This window comes from Gopherus evgoodei, chromosome 11 (assembly GCF_007399415.2).
Source record: "Gopherus evgoodei ecotype Sinaloan lineage chromosome 11, rGopEvg1_v1.p, whole genome shotgun sequence".
In the NCBI taxonomy this organism is placed as follows: domain Eukaryota; kingdom Metazoa; phylum Chordata; order Testudines; family Testudinidae; genus Gopherus; species Gopherus evgoodei.
Genome location: NC_044332.1, coordinates 2,082,918 through 2,102,170, shown reverse-complemented (window position 1 = coordinate 2,102,170; position 19,253 = coordinate 2,082,918). Strand labels below are relative to the sequence as shown.

The window sequence follows — 19,253 nt, the reverse complement described above, 5'->3', positions numbered from 1 at the left end:
GTGGACACAACTAGGTTGACAGAAGAATTGTAGCTGTCTGCCTGCTGCATGGGCGGGGAGTTGTTACAGCAAGGAGAAACCCCTTCCGTCCTTGCAGTCAGTATCTGTGCCATGCCTTTGCCTCCCTTTTCTCATGTGTGAGGGCAAGAGTTTTTGCCCATCTTTATCAAACTTATTAGACTCATAGACGTTAAGGTCAGCAGGGACTATCTAGTCTGACCTCCTGCACAATACAGGCCACAGAGTCTCACCCACCCACTCTTGTAGCAACTTCCTGACCTATGTCTGAGTTATAGAAGTCCTCAAATCTTGGTTTAAAGACCTCAGGGTGCAGAGAATCCTCCAGCAAGTCACTCGTGCCCCATGCTACAGAGGAAGACGAAAAACCTCCAGGGCCTCTGCCAATCTGCCCTGGAGGAAAATTCTTTCCCGACCCCAAATATGGTGATCAGTTAAACCCTGAGCGTGTGGGCAAGACTCACTAGGCAGCCCCCAGGAAAGAATTCTCTGTAGTAATTCAGATCCCATCCCATCCAACATCCCATTACAGACAACTGGGCATATTTACCTGCTAATAATCAAGGATGAATTAATTGCCAAAATTAGGCTATCCCATCATACCATCCCCTCCATAAACTTATTAAGCTTAGTCTTGAAGCCAGATATATCTTTTGCCCCCCTTACTCCCCTTGGAAGACTGTTCCAGAACTTCACTCCTCTAATGATTAGAAACCTTCCTCTAATTTCAAGTCTAAATTTCCTAGTGTCCAGTTTATATCCATTTGTTCTTGTGTCCACATTGGTATTAAGCTTAAATAATTCCTCTCCCTCCCTGATATTTATCCCTCTGATATATTTATAAAGAGCAGTCATATCTCCCCTCAGCCTTCTTTTGGTTAGGCTAAACAGCCAAGTTCTTTGTCTCCTTTCATATGACAGGTTTTCCATTCGTCGGATCATCCTAGTAGCCCTTCTCTGTACCTGTTTCAGTTTGAATTCATCCTTGAAGAAGGGGGGGTTGTGAGGGGCTCCATGAGAGACCAGAAGTGCACACAGTATTCCAGATGAGGTCTCACCAGTGCTTTGTATAACGATACTAACACCTCCTTATCTTTACTGGAAATACCTCGCCTGATGCATCAACTTCTTTAACGGCCATATCACACTGGCATCCTGTGATCAACCAATACTCTGAGGTCCTTGTCCTTGTCCTCCTCCTCTGTTACTTCCAACTGATGTGTCCTCAATGTATAACCAAAATTCTTATTATTAATCCCTAAATGTATGACCTTGCACTTTTCACTGTTAAATTTCATCCTATTACTGTTACTCCAGTTTACAAGGTCATCCAGATCTTCCTGTATGACATCCCAGTCCTCCTCTGTTTTAGCAATACCTCCCAGCTTGGCATCTGCAAACTTTATTAGCACATTCCCACTTTTTGTGCCAAGGTCAGTAATAAAAAGATTGGTCCCAAAACCAATCCCTGAGGAACTCTACTAATAACCTCCTGACAGTTCACCCTTCAGTATGACCCGTTGTAGTCTCCCCCTAACCAGTTCCTTATCCACCTTTCAATTTTCATCTTTTCCGATTTAGCTGATAACTCCCCATATGGAACCATATCAAATGTCTTACTGAAATCGAGGTGAATTAGATCCACCGCATTTCCATTGTCTAAAAAATCTGTTACCTTCTCAAAGAAGGAGATCAGGTTGGTTTGGCACGATCTACCTTTTGTAAAACCATGTTGTATTTTGTCCGAATTACCATTGACCTCAATGTCCTTAACTACTTTCTCTTTCAGAATTTTTTCCAAGACCTTGCATGCTACAAATGTCAAACTAACAGGCCTATAGTTACTTGGATCACTTTTTTTTTCCCTTTCTTAAAAATAGGAACTATGTTAGCAATTCTCCAGTTGTGCGGTACAACCCCTGAGTTTACTGATTCGTTAAAAATTCTTGCTAATGGGCTTGCAATTTCATGAGCCTATACAGGAGAGATGGGCTCCACCTAAACCAAAGTGAAATCAGACTGCTGGCACTAAACATTAAAAAGGTTGGAGAGCAGTTTTTAAACTAGGAGAGGGGGGAAAGCTGACTGCTGCAGAAGAGCATGTGGATCAGACACAGACTTCTCTTAGGGGAGAGTCTGATGATAGGGAATCTCCAGGTTATAGTCAGGAACAGAGGACAGAAGAGGATAATGTAAGGGCTGGATCAGATGATAAACAGTCATATAAAAAAGAATCTGGCACATCAGAAAAGGGCAGACAAATAAACAGGGACAAGTTTTTAAAGTGCTTGTACACAAATGCTAGAAGTCTATATAATAAGATGGGTGAACTAGAGTGCCTTGTGATAAAGGAGGCTATTGATACAACAGGCGTCACAGAAACCTAGTGGACTGAGAGCAATCAGTGGGACACAATCATTCCGAGGTACAAAATATATCGGAAGGACAGAACAGGTCGTGCAGGGGGAGGAGTGGCACTATATGTTAAAGAAAATGTAGATTCAAATGAAGTAAAAATCTTAAGCGAATCCACATGTTCTGTAGAATCACTATGGATAGAAATTTCATGCTCTAATAAAAATATAACCTTAGGGATCTGTTTATCAGCCACCTGACCAGGACAGTAGTAGTGATGATGAAATGTTGAGGGAAATCAGAGAGGCTATCAAAATTAAGAACCCAATAATAGTGGGGGATTTCAATTATCCCCATATTGACTGGGAACATTTCACTTCAGGACGAAATGCAGAGATAAAATTTCTCGATACTTTAAATGACTGCTTCATGGAGCAGCTGGTACGGGAACCCACAAGGGGAGAGGCAGCTCTAGATTTAATCCTGAGTAGAGCACAGGAGCTGGTCCAAGAGGTAACTATAGCAGGACCGCTTGGAAATAGTGACCATAATACAATAGCATTCAACATCCCTGTTGGGGGAAGAACACCTCAACAGCCCAACACTGTGGCATTTAATTTCAAAAGAGGGAACTATACAAAAATGAGGGGGTTAGTTAAACAAAAGTTAAAAGGTACAGTGACTAAAGTGAAATCCCTGCAAGTTGCATGGGCCCTTTTTAAAGACACCATAATAGAGGCCCAACTTCAATGTATACCCCAAATTAAGAAACACAGTAAAAGAACTAAAAAAAGAGCCACCTTGGCTTAACAACCTTGTAAAAGAAGCAGTGAGAGATAAAAAGACTTCCTTTAAAAAGTGGAAGTCAAATCCTAGTGAGACAAATAGAAAGGAACACAAACACTGCCAGCTTCAGTGCAAGACTGTAATAAGAAAAGCCAAAGAGGAGTTTGAAGAACGGCTAGCCAAAAACTCCAAAAGTAATAACAAATTGTTTAAGTACATCAGAAGCAGGAAGCCTGCTAAACAACCAGTGGGGCCCCTTGACGATTGAGATACAAAAGAAGCACTTAAAGACAATAAAGTCATTGCGAAGAAACTAAATGGATTCTTTGCTTCAGTCTTCATGGCTGAGGATGTTAGGGAGATTCCCAAACCTGAGCCGGCTTTTGTAGGTGACAAATTGAGGAACTGTCACAGATTGAAGTGTCACTAGAGGAGGTTTTGGAATTAATTGATAAACTTAACATTAACAAGTCTCCGGGACCAGATGGCATTCATCCAAGAGTTCTGAAAGAACTCAAATGTGAAGTTGCAGAAATATTAACTAAGGTTTGTAACCTGTCCTTTAAATCGGCCTCGGTACCCAATGACTGGAAGTTAGCTAATGTAATGCCAATATTTAAAAAGGGCTCTAGAGGTGATCCCGGCAATTACAGACCGGTATGTCTAACGTCAGTACTGGGCAAATTAGTCGAAACAATAGTTAAGAATTAAATTGTCAGACACATAGAAAAACATAAACTGTTGAGCAATAGTCAACATGGTTTCTGTAAAGGGAAATCGTGTCTTACTAATCTATTAGAGTTCTTTGAAGGGGTCAGCAAACGTGGACAAGGGGGATCCAGTGGACATAGTGTACTTAGATTTCCAGAAAGCCTTTGACAAGGTCCCTCACCAAAGGCGCTTACTTAAATTAAGCTGTCATGGGATAAAAGGGAAGGTCCTTTTATGGATTGAGAACTGGTTAAAAGACAGGGAACAAAGGGTAGGAATTAATGGTAAATTCTCAGAATGGAGAGGGGTAACTAATGGTGTTCCCCAAGGGTCAGGCCTAGGACCAATTCTATTCAATTTATTCATAAATGATCTGGAGAAAGGGGTAAACAGTGAGGTGGCAAAGTTTGCAGATGATACTAAACTACTCAAGATAGTTAAGACCAAAGCAGATTGTGAAGAACTTTAAAAAGATCTCACAAAACTAAGGGATTGGGCAACAAAATGGCAAAAGAAATTTAATGTGAATAAATGTAAAGTAATGCACATTGGAAAAAATAACCCCAACTATACATACAATATGATGGGGGCTAATTTAGCCACAGCTAATCAGGAAAAAGATCTTGGCGTCTTCGTGGATAGTTCTCTGAAGATGTCCACGCAGTGCGCAGAGGCGGTCAAAAAAGCAAACAGGATGTTAGGAATCATTAAAAAGGGGATAGAGAATAAGATTGAGAATATATTATTGCCATTATATAAATCCATGGTACGCCCACATCTCAAATACTGTGTACAGATGTGGTCTCCTCACCTCAAAAAAGATATTCTAGCACTAGAAAAGGTTCAGAAAAGGGCAACTAAAATGATTAGGGGTTTGGAGAGGGTCCCATATGAGGAAAGATTAAAGAGGCTAGGACTCTTTAGCTTGGAAAAGAGGAGACTAAGGGGGATATGATAGAGGTATATAAAATCATGAGTGATGTGGAGAAAGTGGATAAGGAAAAGTTATTTACTTATTCCCATAATACAAGAACTAGGGGTCACCAAATGAAATTAATAGGCAGCAGGTTTTAAACAAATAAAAGGATGTTCTTCTTCATGCAGCGCACAGTCAACTTGTGGAACTCCTTACCTGAGGAGGTTGTGAAGGCTGGGACTATAACAATGTTTAAAAGGGAACTGGATAAATTCATGGTGGCTAAGTCCATAAATGGCTATTAGGCAGGAAGGGTAAAGAATGGTGTCCCAAGCCTCTATTCATCAGAGGATGGAGATGGATGGCAGGAGAGAGATCACTTGATCACTGCCTGTTAGCTTCACTCCCTCTGGGGCACCTGGCATTGGCCACTCTCGGTAGACAGATACTGGGCTAGATGGACCTTTGGTCTGACCTGGTACGGCTGTTCTTATGTTCTTATGTGCCAGTTCCTTTAATAGTAACAGCTGCCGATGAAAGTTGATACCAAGTAGAAAGTGTTTTTGGTCTTTAGAGTGCCAGTGATCTTTAGTACTACAAGAGATGCTTGTTTGCAGCAAACCTTGTAAGAGCAACCGCTGCTAAGGCTGCGGGTTTGTCATGGAAGTCACAGATTCTGTGGCCTGTGCGGCTGGCCCATGGGCTGCCTGAGGAGCTTGGGCAGCCCCTGGACCAGCCACACCAGCTGCTTCTGGGGCAGTCTTGGGTCCTCTTCCCCCTCCCTATCCCTTTTCCAGGAGCAGCAGAACTTTGAGTGTGTGTGGGATCGGGTTGGGGAGGGAGTGAGGGCTCTGGGTGGCGCTTACCTTGGGAGATTTCCTAGAAGCGGCAACATGTCCCTCCCTCAGGTCCTAGCTCCGCGCGTTGCCTCTGTCTGCAGTCACTGCTCCCGCAGCTCCCATTGGCCACAGTTCCCAGCCAGGGGGAGCTGCACAGTCAGCGCTTGGGGCGTGGGCAGCACACGGAGGTAGGAGCTGAGGGAAGGACATGTCACCACTTCTGGGGAGCTGCAAGGAGCTGGATAGGGAGCCTGCCAGCCCCGCATCCCAACCCCAGCATCAGAGGGGGTCCCGGGCCGTGTGCTGCTCCCCACCGAGCATCCATGGTGCTCCCTTCAGCTTCCCTCCCCTGCTCTGAGCACCCCGGCGCCCCCTGGGCTGCCTCCCCACCAGATTTGGTCAGGGTTGTGTAATACAAGTCATGGACAGGTTAGTGGCTGTGAATTTTTGTTTACTGCCTGTGACCTGTCCATGACTTTTATTAAAAATTCGTGTGACTAAAACGTAGCCTTACTTATGAGCAACTTTCTTCTGGGAACATTTCCCTACTGTGAATTGTCGGCACTCTGCATAACTGTAACAGCTGCTTAGGAGCAACATAGCAAAAGGCACCAATATGTTGCTACTAATGAACGTCTACTATATTATTTTCTGACAGATTTAATAAAAGGAGGTAAGCACGTCTACAAACTGGAAGATGTTCATAGAGCTTATACTTTTTTACTTTTCTTGAAAGAAAAGTGGATTACTCACCAGAAAATTTGGAATTCTCTGAACTCATAGTCTATGCATGTCTATAAAGAAATCAGCCACCAGCAAGTTAGGCAGTAACAGAATAAATCAAGATTGTAGTTAAAGCATAGAGCCTTGTGGGTGCATGAACCTTAATTTCCTATTTAAAAAAAAAATGGATGCACGAATCTTCTCTACTGCTGAGGTGTAATAATTGACAAGATTTTAAATGGCTTATTGAAACACATTAAAGAAGTGATCATTGCAATAGGAAAGATCTTTAAAACTGCTCCCAGAATTATTCAGCATGAAATAGTAACTCTTCAAATGATTGCAGGAAGCTCATAAAAGGTTTTTTTCAAAAGCTTTCCAATATTTTTTAGTAATTTACTGTGTTTCTTTTGCTTTGAAGGTAATTAGAGTGACTGGTTTTATGAATGGGCTTTACACAGATTTTGAGATGAAATCTGATAATGTTAAGGTGGGTATGAAATTTCTTTATTTCATATAGGAATTCTTTATAACTTGCCTTCAGGTACTGTGACTTATTCATGTGTCACTGAATTCTATTTACTATGACAAACCTACACTCTTCTAAAGCTAATGTCAAGAACTAGTCTCAAATGCTGCTTTTTTAAAAATATTGTGGTGATGTTTGTACTGTGGGTAGTGCCCAGTCACTGATCAAAAGTCCACTGTGCCAGGCACTGTACAGATACAAAACAAAATTGTTTGAAAGATACTTATCTATATTTTTTTAATTAATCTGTTTAATATGTAGCTCAGGAAAATAGAACTCAGTGTCTGCACAGAGAATCAGAGAATCATAGATTTTAAGGTCAGAAGGGACCATGATGATCATCTAGTTTGACCTCCTGCAGACCCCAGCCACAGAATCTCACCCACCCACTCCTGTAACAAACCCCTAACCTATGTCTGAGTTATTGAAGTTCTCAAATCGTGGTTTAAATACCTCAAGGTGCAGAGAATCCTCTAGCAGGTGACCCGTGCCCCACACTGTAGAGGAAGGCAAAAAACCTCCAGGGCCTCTGCCAGTCTGTCCTGGAGGAAAATTCCTTCCCAACCCCAAATATGGCGATCAGCTACACCCTGAGCATGTGGGCAAGACTCACCAGCCAGACACCCAGGAAAGAATTATCTGCAGTAACTCAGATTCCACCCCATCTAACATCCCATCGCAGACCATTGGGCATACTTACCGCTAATAGTCAAAGACCAATCTCATTATACCATCCCCTCCATAAGCTTATCAAGCTTAATCTTGAAGCCAGATATGTCTTTTGCCCCCACTACTCCCCTTGGAAGGCTGTTCCAGAACTTCACTCCTCTGATGGTTAGAAACCTTCATCTAATTTCAAGTCTAAACTTTCTGATGGCCAGTTTATATCCATTTTGTGATGGCAGTAGAAATTTTGGGGTCTGGCATTAAGCTTTAGCTAACTTTTCACTGAAAAATTAAAACCTACCTAAGTCTATTCTTTCTGCAATTAAATACCCCCGTCACACTTAAGTAACTTTATGAATTTATACTCGCATGGGTAGTCCCACAGGACTAGGTATTCAAAAGACATACTAACAGGATCATGCCCCACATTGGTGCAATAGTGACAAAGGGCTGATTCTCCTTTGCCCTGCACATTGTGCAGTCATTTACATTAGTGCAAAGAGGGTGTAAAATTCTACCACAGGAGCATAATATGCTCATTTTCTACTGGTGGACTTGACTACGCTAAGGGCAGGGCAATGGGGAATCAGGCCCACAGAGTCAGTGGTTCTCAAACTTTCTGTATTGGTGACCCCTTTCACACAGAAAGTCTCTGAGTGAGACATGCCCCTCCCTCCAAATTAAAAACAAGGGGGTTAATTAAAATTTAATGTGGGCTCAAGGCTGACAGCTCATGACGCCCCCCCCAGAATCACCTCGCAACCCCAAGGGGTCATGACCCCTAATTTGAGAACCTTTCATCTATTCAATATTGTACTTCACAGACTGGAAAAAAAATGCTCACCTGGATTTTAAAGGCATTTAAATGACGAATTTAAATGCATCTCAAGGAAAACTAAGGGAGAAGGCACAATTTTATGTTCATTGTGTGTCAGAAGGCACATTTTTGCGTTCATTGTTTGTCAGGTAGCACTGTAGTTGAAGTCAGAGAGAGATTCTCTCACTGTAGGTTGCACTGTGTGTACTAGAAACAAAGACAGGGAGTGTATGTGAGATGAACAATGATTTGCAGTGTTGCTGTAGCTGGGCTGGTCCCAGGATAAGAGACAAAATGGGTGAGGTAGTATGTTTTATTGGACCAACTTCTGTTGGTGGAAGGCACAAGCTTTCGAGCTTCCTCAGGTCAGGAGAAGGTTACTAAAGTGTCCAGGCTAAACTGCCCTCTTCATTTTAAGAAATCTCCTACAATATGTGTGAACCTTTTATGCTTAACAATCTGCCCCACTTTGTTAGCGGTGGTGTTCATCTTCTCCAGCCCCGAGGAAGAGCTGTGTGAAGCTCAAAAGCGTCTCTCTTCCAACAAATGAAGTTGGTCCTAGAAAACATATTACTTCACACACCTTGTTTCTCTCATAAAAAGTGGTTGTAATGTAAAAAAAATTGGAATGTCATATTTTAATTTTGGATTACAACAACTATCCATTATTAAAATGCTTATTTCTAAAACAAAAATGCTTTGTAATAATAACGGATAATTTAATGTAGGAAAGTTTCTGTAAATATACTACAAATCAGAGGTTAAATAAACTTTTAATAATGTATAACATTAATTTTTTCCCCCAGGATAAAGATGCCAAAATCAGCTTTCTCCAGAAGGCTATTGATGTTGTCATAATGGTAACAGGGGAGCCATTGTCAGTGAAGCCGGCACGTATTGTAGCTGGACATGAACCTGAAAGAACCAATGAGTTTCTCCAAGCAATTGGAAAATGCTGTCTCAATAAGGTATGATCGTACTGTCAGTGGTTTACATGGATGGTTCCTAACCTTTTCAGTCCTGTGAGTGTCTCTTTTTAAACATAACCAATATGTGATTCATAGACTTCAAGACCAGAAAGGACCATCATGGTCATCTAGTCCTGGGGTGGTCAAACCGTGAGTCATATCCAGCTCTTTTACAGTTAAAATGAGGCTCCTGGAGCCCCTCACAACCCCTTGTTCTTCGCCTACCAGACCGTGGGGGGGAGCTCAGGGCTTCTGCCCTGCAGTGGGGTGGTGGGGCTAGGGCTTCCACCAGAGATGACTGGTGCTTGTTGAGAGTGGGGGCACACAATTTAAAGGTTGCCCCCACCCCCAACAGCTTGAGTCGTACCCCCCAGGCACACCCCCTCTCTTCCCCTCCTTGGAGTGGCTCTCCCTGCAGCTCTCAGCTGTTGACTGTTGCCTCTATCCAAGGCGCAGCTCCCAGTTTGCTGCTGGCTCCAGTAGCTACCATGTAGGGTGGGGCCAGCACCATTTGGCCGAGCAAGGCCAGCAACCCCTGGCAAAAATTGGCGGGGAAGGCTGTGACCCCATGTGTCCCCCTCCCACATTGCCTCTGGCTTCTGCCCGGTGGGGTGGGCAGGTCTCAGAGTTTCAGCCCCATGGAAGGCACCTGCCAGGGTTTCAGCCCCATGAGGTGTGTGTGCAACGGCTCAGGGCTTCAGCAGGAGTGGGACAGGTGCCTCCTACAGGGCTGAGGCCCCAAGATCCCCTTCCCTGCAGGGCAGAAGCCCCAAGCCCCAGTGGGTGCCTCCCATGGGGCTGAAGCCCTGAGCCCCAACAGGCACTTCTGAGCTCTCAAACTTCTGAAGATTGTTGTACGTGGGTTGGAAGTTCAGTAAGTTTGGCCACCCCTGATCTAGTCTGACCTCCTGCACGGCACAGGCCAGGGAACCTCATCCACTCACTTCTGTAAAGGACCCTTAACTTCTGGCTGCATTACTGACATCCTCAAATCATGGTTTAAAGACTTAAAAATACAAAGAATCCACCATTTATCTAGTTCAAACCAGCCAGTGACCCATTCTGCAGAGGAAGGGGAAGAAAACCTGGGTCTCTGCCAGTCTTCCTTGGGAGAAAATTCATTCACAACCCCAAATATGGTGATCAGTTAGAGCCCCTGAGCATGTTGGTGAGACCCACCAACCAGACTCCTGAAAGAATTATCTGTTGTAACTCAGAGCCCTCCCTATCTAGTATTTTGTCTATGGCTGTAGGAGATAAATGCTAATAGCAGTTGTGGGTGGGCCACATGCCGTTGTAGGCAATCTCATCATATCATCCCCCTCCATAAACGTATCAAGCTCAGTCTTGAAACAAATTGTTTTTTGCCTCCCACTGTTTCCCTGGGAAGGCTGTTCCAGAACTTCACCCCTCTGATGGTTAGAAATCTTGTATAATTTCAAGCCTAAACTTGTTGGCATCCAGTTTATATCCATTTTTTCTTATCTCAGAATTGTCCCTTAACTACTCTCACTCCCTGGTTTTTATCCCTCTGATGTATTTATAGAGAGCAATCATATCTCCCCTCAGCCTTCATTTGGTTAGGGTAAACAAGTCCAAGGTCCTTAAGTCTCCTCTTGTAAGGTAGGTTTTCCATTCCTCGGCTCATCCTAGTAGCTCTTCTCTGCACCTGTTCAAGTTTGAATTCATCTTTCTTAAACATGGGAGTGTGATGGTGCTGCCTGTGGGAGCCAGCTGAGGTCACTCAATTAGGGTGAACTGTGAACAAAATGGGGGCAGACAAACCCCAAAAGCTGGTGGATATTCCAATACTTAGGTTTACCAAGCCACCACAAAACAGCTTCTGTAGTACCTTACTGGTTACTCAGAAGTCCAAACAATGCAGTTCCCTTAAAGTACTCAGCCACAGGCTTCCATCCAGACACACCTGTCAAACATATGATGATAATTACTGAAAATCTTATCTCATCATATAAAAGAAAAGGTTCTTCCAATCCCAAAGAATCAGCCACACACTCAGGTTCAATTATAACTTAAATCTTACCCAGAATACGTGCTTATAGCCAACTCTTACTAACTAAGCTAAAATTTATTAAAAAAGAAAAGAGAAAGTGTTTGGTTAAAAGATCAATATACATACAGACTTGAATTCAATTCTTGAGGTTCAGATGCATAATAGAGATGAGCCTGTAGTTGCCAAAAGTCCTTTTAGAAATAGTCCATAGGTTATAGTCCAACGTCCATATTCAGGGTGGCTCCAGTCAGTGACTGGGGATCTCAATCCTTTTGTCTTAACGTTTCCCCCTGTTGTAACCCAAAGCAGATTTGAGATGAAAAGGGATTGTGTCCCAGCGTTCTTATACATTTCCAGCAGCCTTTTGGCCTGAGAAAACAATAGGCTTGACTCTCCTTCTCCCAAACATCCTGGCAATTAGCGCAGGGTAGTTTATCCATTTAAACAGTTCAGATACAGGTTACCACAACCTTCAGAGAGACATACAGAAAATAATAATGTTTCACTCAAGCATCATCATAAATGTTAATATTCCCTTTTTGATCTTTGAATTAAAGCTATAGCAATAGACAAGACTTGTTTGCTTACATCACAAGACCTGAGAAAACACCTATCCTTCTACCTCTAACAATGCAGACCTGCATTTCAAAGCTCTATTCATTTATATATTTTCCTAACAAGTCTCTAAAGTTTGGCCATGGGTCAGGTCAGTCTGTGAGGTAATTAACTTTCTCTGGTCCTGTCAGCTTTCAATGAGATACTATATTATACTCATAACGTCACAGAGAGACCAGAATTGCACACAGTATTCCAAAAGAGGTCTCACCAATGCCTTGTGTAATGGCAATAACACTTCCCTATCTCTACTGGAAATACCTCACCAAGTGCATCCTAGGATTGCATTAGCCTTTTTCACAGCTGCATCATATTGGCGGCTCATAGTTATCCTGTGATAGACCGAGGTATATTAGTCATTCTCCTCTTCTGTTGCTTCCAACTGATAAATCCCCAGCTTATAGCAAAAATTCTTATTAGTCCCTAAGCATATGACCTTTTACTTTGCACTATTAAATTTCTATTTCTCTAGTTTTCAAGGTCCTCCAGATATTCTTGTCTGATATTCCAGTCCTCTTCTCTATTGGCAATATCTCCCAACTTTGTGTCATCTGCAGATTTTCTTAGCACACTCCTACTTTTGCCAAGGTCGTTAATAAAAATGTGAAATAAGATTGGTCCCAAGACCAGTCCCTGAGGACCTCTACTAGTAACCTCCTTCCAGTCTGACAGTTCATCTTTCAGGATGACTGGTTAGAGTTTCCTTTTAACTAGTTTGATTCCTGTATTAATCCCCATCTTCTCTAATTTAACTAATTTCTAATGTGGAACTCTATCAATGCCTTACTGAAATTCAGGTAGATTAGATCTAGTGCATTTCCTTTGTCTAGAGAATCGCTTATCTTCTCAAAGAAAGAGATCAGGTTGGTCTGGCATGGTCAACCTTTTGTAAAACCATGTTGTATTTTATCCCAATTACCACTTACCTGTATGCCCTTAACTACTTTCTCTTTCAAAATTTGTTCTAAGATCTTGCATATAATTGAGGTCAAACTAATGGTTTGTAGTTTCCTGGATTGTCTTTTCCCCCTTTCTTAAATATAGGTACTGTACTAGAAATTCTCCAGTCATAGCGTATGACCCCCTCGTTTATGGATTCATTAAAAATCCTTGCTGTTGGGCTTGAAATTTCATGTGCCAGTTCCTTTAATAATCTTGGATGGAGATTATCCAGGCCCCCTCGATTTGGTCCTGTTAAGATGTTTAAATTTGACTTCTACCTCGGATATGCTGATTTGTACTTCCATATACTTGTTTCCATTACCGATCCTGCCACCGTCCCCAAGCTCCTCATTGCTCTTACCAAAAACTGAGGCAACGTATTCATTTAGGTGTTCGGCCATTCCTACATTAGCTGTCATCTCCACCCCATCCTCAGTGGTTAGCAGTCGCACTTCTTCTTTCCTTGTTTTTGTCTTCTTTTTCTTTATATAGCTAAAGAACCTTTTACTGTTGGTTTTAATTTCCCTTGCAAGTTCCAACTCTGCTTGGCTTTTTGCAATTTTTATTTTCCCCCTACACTTTCTGACTTCCAAGAGGTATCTTTCCTTGCTGATCCATCCCATCTATTCCTCACAGGCAGACTGTCTGCTCTCTCTTAATAACCGGTTTGAGATGCTTGGCCCTAAGTTTGGTCTGCAACTAGGGCTGTCAAGTGATTAAAAAAATTATTTTTGGATGCTTGCTACATTTTCAATATATTAATTTAAATTACAACACAGAATACAAAATGCAGAGTGCTCACTTTATTTTTTATTACAAATATTTGACCTGGAAAAAGCAAAAAAATTGTAATTTTGCAATTCACCTCATACACGTACTGTAGTGCAATCTCTTTACTATGAAAGTTGAATTTACAAATGTAGAATTATGTACTAAAAAACCTTTTATTTTTGAATGCTATGGAGAACTTCAGCGTCTACAAATCCACTCAGTCCTACTTCTTGGTCAGCCAATCACTCAGAAAAACAAGGTTGGTTACAATTTGCTGGAGACAATGCTGCTTGCTTCTTGTTTATAATGTCACCTGAAAGTGAGAATAGGGATTCACATGGCACCAGCATCACAAGATATTTATGTGCCAGATGTGCTAAAGATTCATATGTCCCGTCATGCTTCGACCACCATGCCAGAGGACATACTTCCATGCTGATGATGGGTTCTGCTTGATAATGATCCAAAGCAGTGCAGACTGACACATGTTCATTTTCATCATGAGAGTCAGATGTCACCAGCAGAAGATTGATTTTCTTTTTTGATGTTTTGGGTTCTGTAGTTTCTGCATCAGAGTGTTTCTCTTTTAAGATTTCTAAAAGCGTGCTCCACACCCTGTTCCTCTGATTTTGGACAGCACTTCAGATTCTTAAACCTTGGATTATGTGCTGTAGTTACTTTTAGAAATCTCACATTGGTACCTTCTTTGCATTTTGTCAAATCTGTTGTGAAGGTGTTTTTAAAACGAACATGTGCTGGGTCATCATCTGAGTCTGCTATAACATGAAATATATGCAGAATGTGGGTGAAACAGAGCAGGAGATGTACAATTCTCCCCCCAAGGAGTACAGTCACAGATCTAATTGACGCATTATTTTTTTTAATGAGCATGATCAGCATAGAAGCATGTCCGCTGGAATTGTGGCTGAAGGATGGAAGGGGCATATGAATGTTTAGCATATTTGGCATGTATATACCTTGCAGTGCCGGCTACAAAAGTGCCATGCGAACGCCTGTCCTCACTTTCAGATGACATTGTAAATAAGAAGCAGGCAGCATTATCTCCCATCAATGTAAACAAACTTGTGCGACTGGCAGAATATGAAGTAGGACTGAGTGGCCTTGCAGGCTCTAAGGTTTTACGCTGTTTTATTTTTGAGTACAGTTATGTAACCAAAAAAAATCTGCATTTATAAGTTACACTTTCACGATAAAGAGATTGCACTTCAGTACTTGTATGAGGTGAATTGAAAAATACTATTTATTTTGTTTATCGTATTTACAGTGCATATATTTGTAATAAAAATAATATAAAGTGAGCACTGTGCACTTTGTATTCTGTGTTGTCATTGAAATCAATATTGAAAATGTAGAAAAACATCCAAAAATATTTAATACATTTTAAGTGGTATTCTAGTGTTATAAGTGCAATTAATCACGATTAATTTTTTTGAGTTAATCACGTCAGTTAACTGCGATGAATTGACAGCCCTATCTGCAACCCTTCCTATGATTTCCCTCCCCCCCTCCACTCCCCTTGCTCAGGAGGCAAGCTCCAGATAGTTCCTGCAACTTTGAGTTAAAGTGATTCCAAGCCTCTTCTACATTCAGATCCTTGGGTTAGTCAGTGTAGTCCTCTTCTGTAATTAAATTCCTTAATTTTTTTTTAGCTTGCCCTTTTGAAATCAAGGGCCCTTGTTTATCCTTCCATTTAGTTTAAACTGATTCATGGATATGACAAACTGTATGGAAACTCATCCACTGTTTGTATTTACTCAATATATGAATTGTATTGTTGTGTTAACTGCAATATAGCATGACTAAAAGTACATATGGCCTGATCCTTAACTGATGTAAAGCATTGTAACTCCATGGGAATCAGTTGAGCTGTTCATATAAATTGAGGATCTGGCCCATAAACTTTGGCTATATCATCACCATATTAGGGGAACATGGCATACTCTTCGGTTTAATTACAACAGAATCCACAAGCATTTTCTCAGTAGGAATGACCAGATTTTCAGTGTACCATTGGGCCATTTATGCACCTAAATGAGTTGATGAGCATATCTTTAGGCACCTATTTTTCAAAATCTTTCAACCTTTTAAAATTGCAAATGAAGGTTCTTACTGTAAAAAAGCCACTCTTTCCTCCAAGTATGCAAAAAAGTGGCACTGGAGACAGATCCCTTGTCTTAGTAACCTTGAAAACTCATGGGTTTTAAAACAACTGTTGCCTTTAATATAGCCTGTTGTATTCCTGTTTTTTGCGTATAGTCACTGTGAAGCTTTTGAAAAAAAGGACTAATCTTCTTGAGCTCTTTATCCACTGATGCCCTGCTTGATCATAGCCTCAGCATGATTAGTGATCTGAACAAGAACAGACGGACAGGTTCTATTCTCCTGCAGAGTTCTTCCCTTTCATAAAAGAAAATACTATATTAATGGCCCAAAACACTTGGGGTAATAACAGTGAAGTATTTAAGGACATTATTATAAAACACTGTAGTGTTGAAGGATTGTACATGAGGATGATTCAAATTGATTTTTTGGTAATCCAGTAGTTTTTGAAGTTCATATTGCATGTGAGCCCTTCCCATAGCTTTCTGATAAATCAATTGCATTGGCTTCTTTCTTGTTTGAAATTAGGGAGGGAGAATCTAGGAAACAGGCTTTGGATTGCTTAGATAATGTTCTTGACCCTGAATTTCCTTGGGAATTTTTGACAAGATCCAATATCCTGAAAGTAGTTTCAGTCGACTGAAACTAATGGGTTGAGATAATTATCCTATTGATTTTTATGATTGTGAAAATATCAAACTTGGTCTATTGTGTGCAAAGGATCCTCTGGTCTCAGTGCTGTTTAGATTCAGACTTTTAGTGCTAATCTCATGCTGTTTACTGTTTCTGTAAATGCGGCCAATGTCACTAATGTTGTTCAGATGCTAGTGACTGAATACGAAAACCCACAAAAATTCATCCTTTTCCAATTGTACACGAAGAGGGAATCAGAGTAGCTCAGGTGCCTGACTCCTCTGTACTGAGTTATCATGAGGGGCAAAAGCAGTTCCAGTGATCTTAAAAATCCAGTTCTCTTTCAGGAAGAGCAAGGTTTAGCAGAAAAATTCCTAAGGGTATGGTCACCTCAGTATATATACGCATATCTTGGTATAACAGAACTTATGGCCATCGTTGTGCAGAAACTGAGACTTGACTTTAGCAGCCACCCAAATGGACTGGTAAAAATTGTTTGCTTAGTAGTTTTCAAAGCTGAATCAAATTTAACGGGACACTTGAGGGCTTCTTTTAACATGGTCACTAAATTCTGTTGGAAGTCCTCCTCAGTATAGGTTTCCTAACGTTTTTTAAAAAAAATGCTTTCTTTAAAATGAAACAATCTGATGGTTAAAATGGAGCCACATCAGAGTATGTCTAAATGTGGCATTGTAAGGTTAGGAATGTTTAACCAGTGTAGCAGTCATAATATGGTAGATACTTTCAAAATAATCCATGTTACTATTATAGATAAAAGGTAAAAAACGTAGTAATGAGACTAATTAACATTGGAAACATGTAATATTAATAGAAAATCACAGAATATGTGGATAGCTTTGCTGGATACAGTCAAATTATTAAAAAAGAGGCACAAGAAAGCAGTTGACTTAAATCAGTGTATTGTCTTTGAATGAAAGGAGAAGCATAAAACATAAGATTTCATAAAAATCATCCTGGGAACTGCAGAATTAGAAATGCAGATTGCATTTAATAAAGTAACACAGGCTAATTTTCGGTGGGTTTAATCTTCTCTACAGTTGTCCAGTGATGATGCTGTGAAGAGGGTGCTTGCTGGGGAGAAAGCTGATATCAAAGGAAAGCCTCCATCTACTTCTAAATCTCAAGATAAAGAAAACAGAGAATCCAGGGCAGAAGAACAGAAAAGCCATAAGGATAAAGAGGTGGGCTTTGCTGCATTTCTGGGGGAAAAGGGACTACAACTAGAAATATTTTGGGATGATAAATATGGTGTAATGGAACTGGCTTGTGCTATAGCTTAATATTACTTTATACTCTATTTTTAGGGTAGAGGGGACAATGAAATAAAAGATAGAAGTACAAGCCGAGACAGAAAACCTAGAGAAGAGTTGAAAGAAGAAGAGAAGAAACAAAAAGAAAAGGAGAGAGAAAAGCATACAGATAAAGAAGACAGGCACAAAGACCTTGAAGCAGACAATTTTAGAGAAGGTGAAAAACATGAAAGAGAGAAAAGCAAGAACAGAACATCCAAACAAGGAAGAGAAACAGAAAAAAGTAGAGTCAAAGAAAAAAGAGAGATGGAACGAGAAAAAGATCTGGAACATGATAAAGGACAGGAGAAGGAAAGAAAGCATGAAGGAGGAAAAGAAAAGGAAAAATTGAAAGAAAGGGACAAAGAGAAGGGCAGGGACAAAGACCGTGAGAGAGACAAAGATAGGGGGAAAGAGAGAGAGAGGGACAGACGAAGGGAACGAGGCAAAGATGGGGAACGCTTGAAAGAACAAGGAACGGATAAAGCAGAAAAAAAGGTAAAACAAACACTCTTTTTGGAAAAAAAGGTCCCTTACTAACGTGCTCTCATCCCTGTGGTATTGATTGAGTCTGTGTCTTTATATCACGTTTGCACATATCTTCATCTGGCATTCTTGGTTGTCTGTGGTTAATTTAACAATTCTTAAGTGCCTTTGTTTTCACTAAGCAAAAACCTGCGTGCTTCATTGAATTAAAAATAATGGAGACTCTTTCCTGTCTTCAAAATCCCTTTCCTCTCTCCCTTCCTTTTTTGTAGCACTTAACATGGATTGTGATTGCATGCACACATACACACTCTGCATGCCTCCAGCTGAATGCTGCTTTGCAGAGGCAGCTCCAGGGGCTGTAGCGTGGATCTTGGATTCTGTTTACTGATGCTTGAAAAGACTATGTCCTTTGTAGTAGCCTTTTCACAGCTTTTGTAAATGGCATCCAGCAAAAAGCATCTTGGAGCATATCAAAACCTTGAAGGTGGTGGGAACTCCTTGCATCTGATTTGAAGCATTGTGTGGTCTAGCTAAGAGGATCTTGGGCATCTGAGTCCTGGAAGCGACCACATAACCAGCATCCTCCCTACAAATGGCAGCTGTTGAAAATATTTTTGTTCTATATTGGAGTCCTTGTAGACAGTAGCAGTATAGTCTCAGTAAAGAAACAGTCCTGCAACAATTCAGATATGCAGAAGGAGGGTACTACTTTCTCTTTTGTCTAAAATGATTGCTGGGCGGAAAGGGCTTTCATTATTAAACTGCAAAACACAAACCAATAGCTGCCGCCTCTGATTTATAACATATTTTTTTCTCTGGGCTATTGCGCATTCTAGATTGTTTACTTCTGGTCCTCAGTCAGGCAATCTCTCAGCTGCTACTACTGTGTCAGGGACAAAAATGTACTCCAGGTTACTTCTTTCCTGGATCTGACAATGGTGACTGTCTTTACAGGCCTGACTCTCTTGAGCTGATTCTCTTCTCACCAATAAATCAGTCCATGTAATTGCCAGTGGTAGATATCCTGATG

The 19,253-nt window shown here is 41.1% G+C and overlaps 1 protein-coding gene across 2 annotated transcripts in view; it reads left to right on the top strand.

Moving 5' to 3' along the window:
- Positions 1–19,253, top strand: part of TRAF3IP1 (TRAF3 interacting protein 1) — a 143,134-nt gene that overhangs the window by 1,381 nt on the left and 122,500 nt on the right. For both annotated transcript variants that reach the window (XM_030579938.1, XM_030579939.1), the window contains exons 2-5: positions 6,770–6,838; positions 9,167–9,328; positions 17,483–17,626; positions 17,750–18,232. In XM_030579938.1, the coding sequence (XP_030435798.1) occupies positions 6,770–6,838; positions 9,167–9,328; positions 17,483–17,626; positions 17,750–18,232 (858 nt within the window). The remainder of the gene's footprint in view (positions 1–6,769; positions 6,839–9,166; positions 9,329–17,482; positions 17,627–17,749; positions 18,233–19,253) is intronic.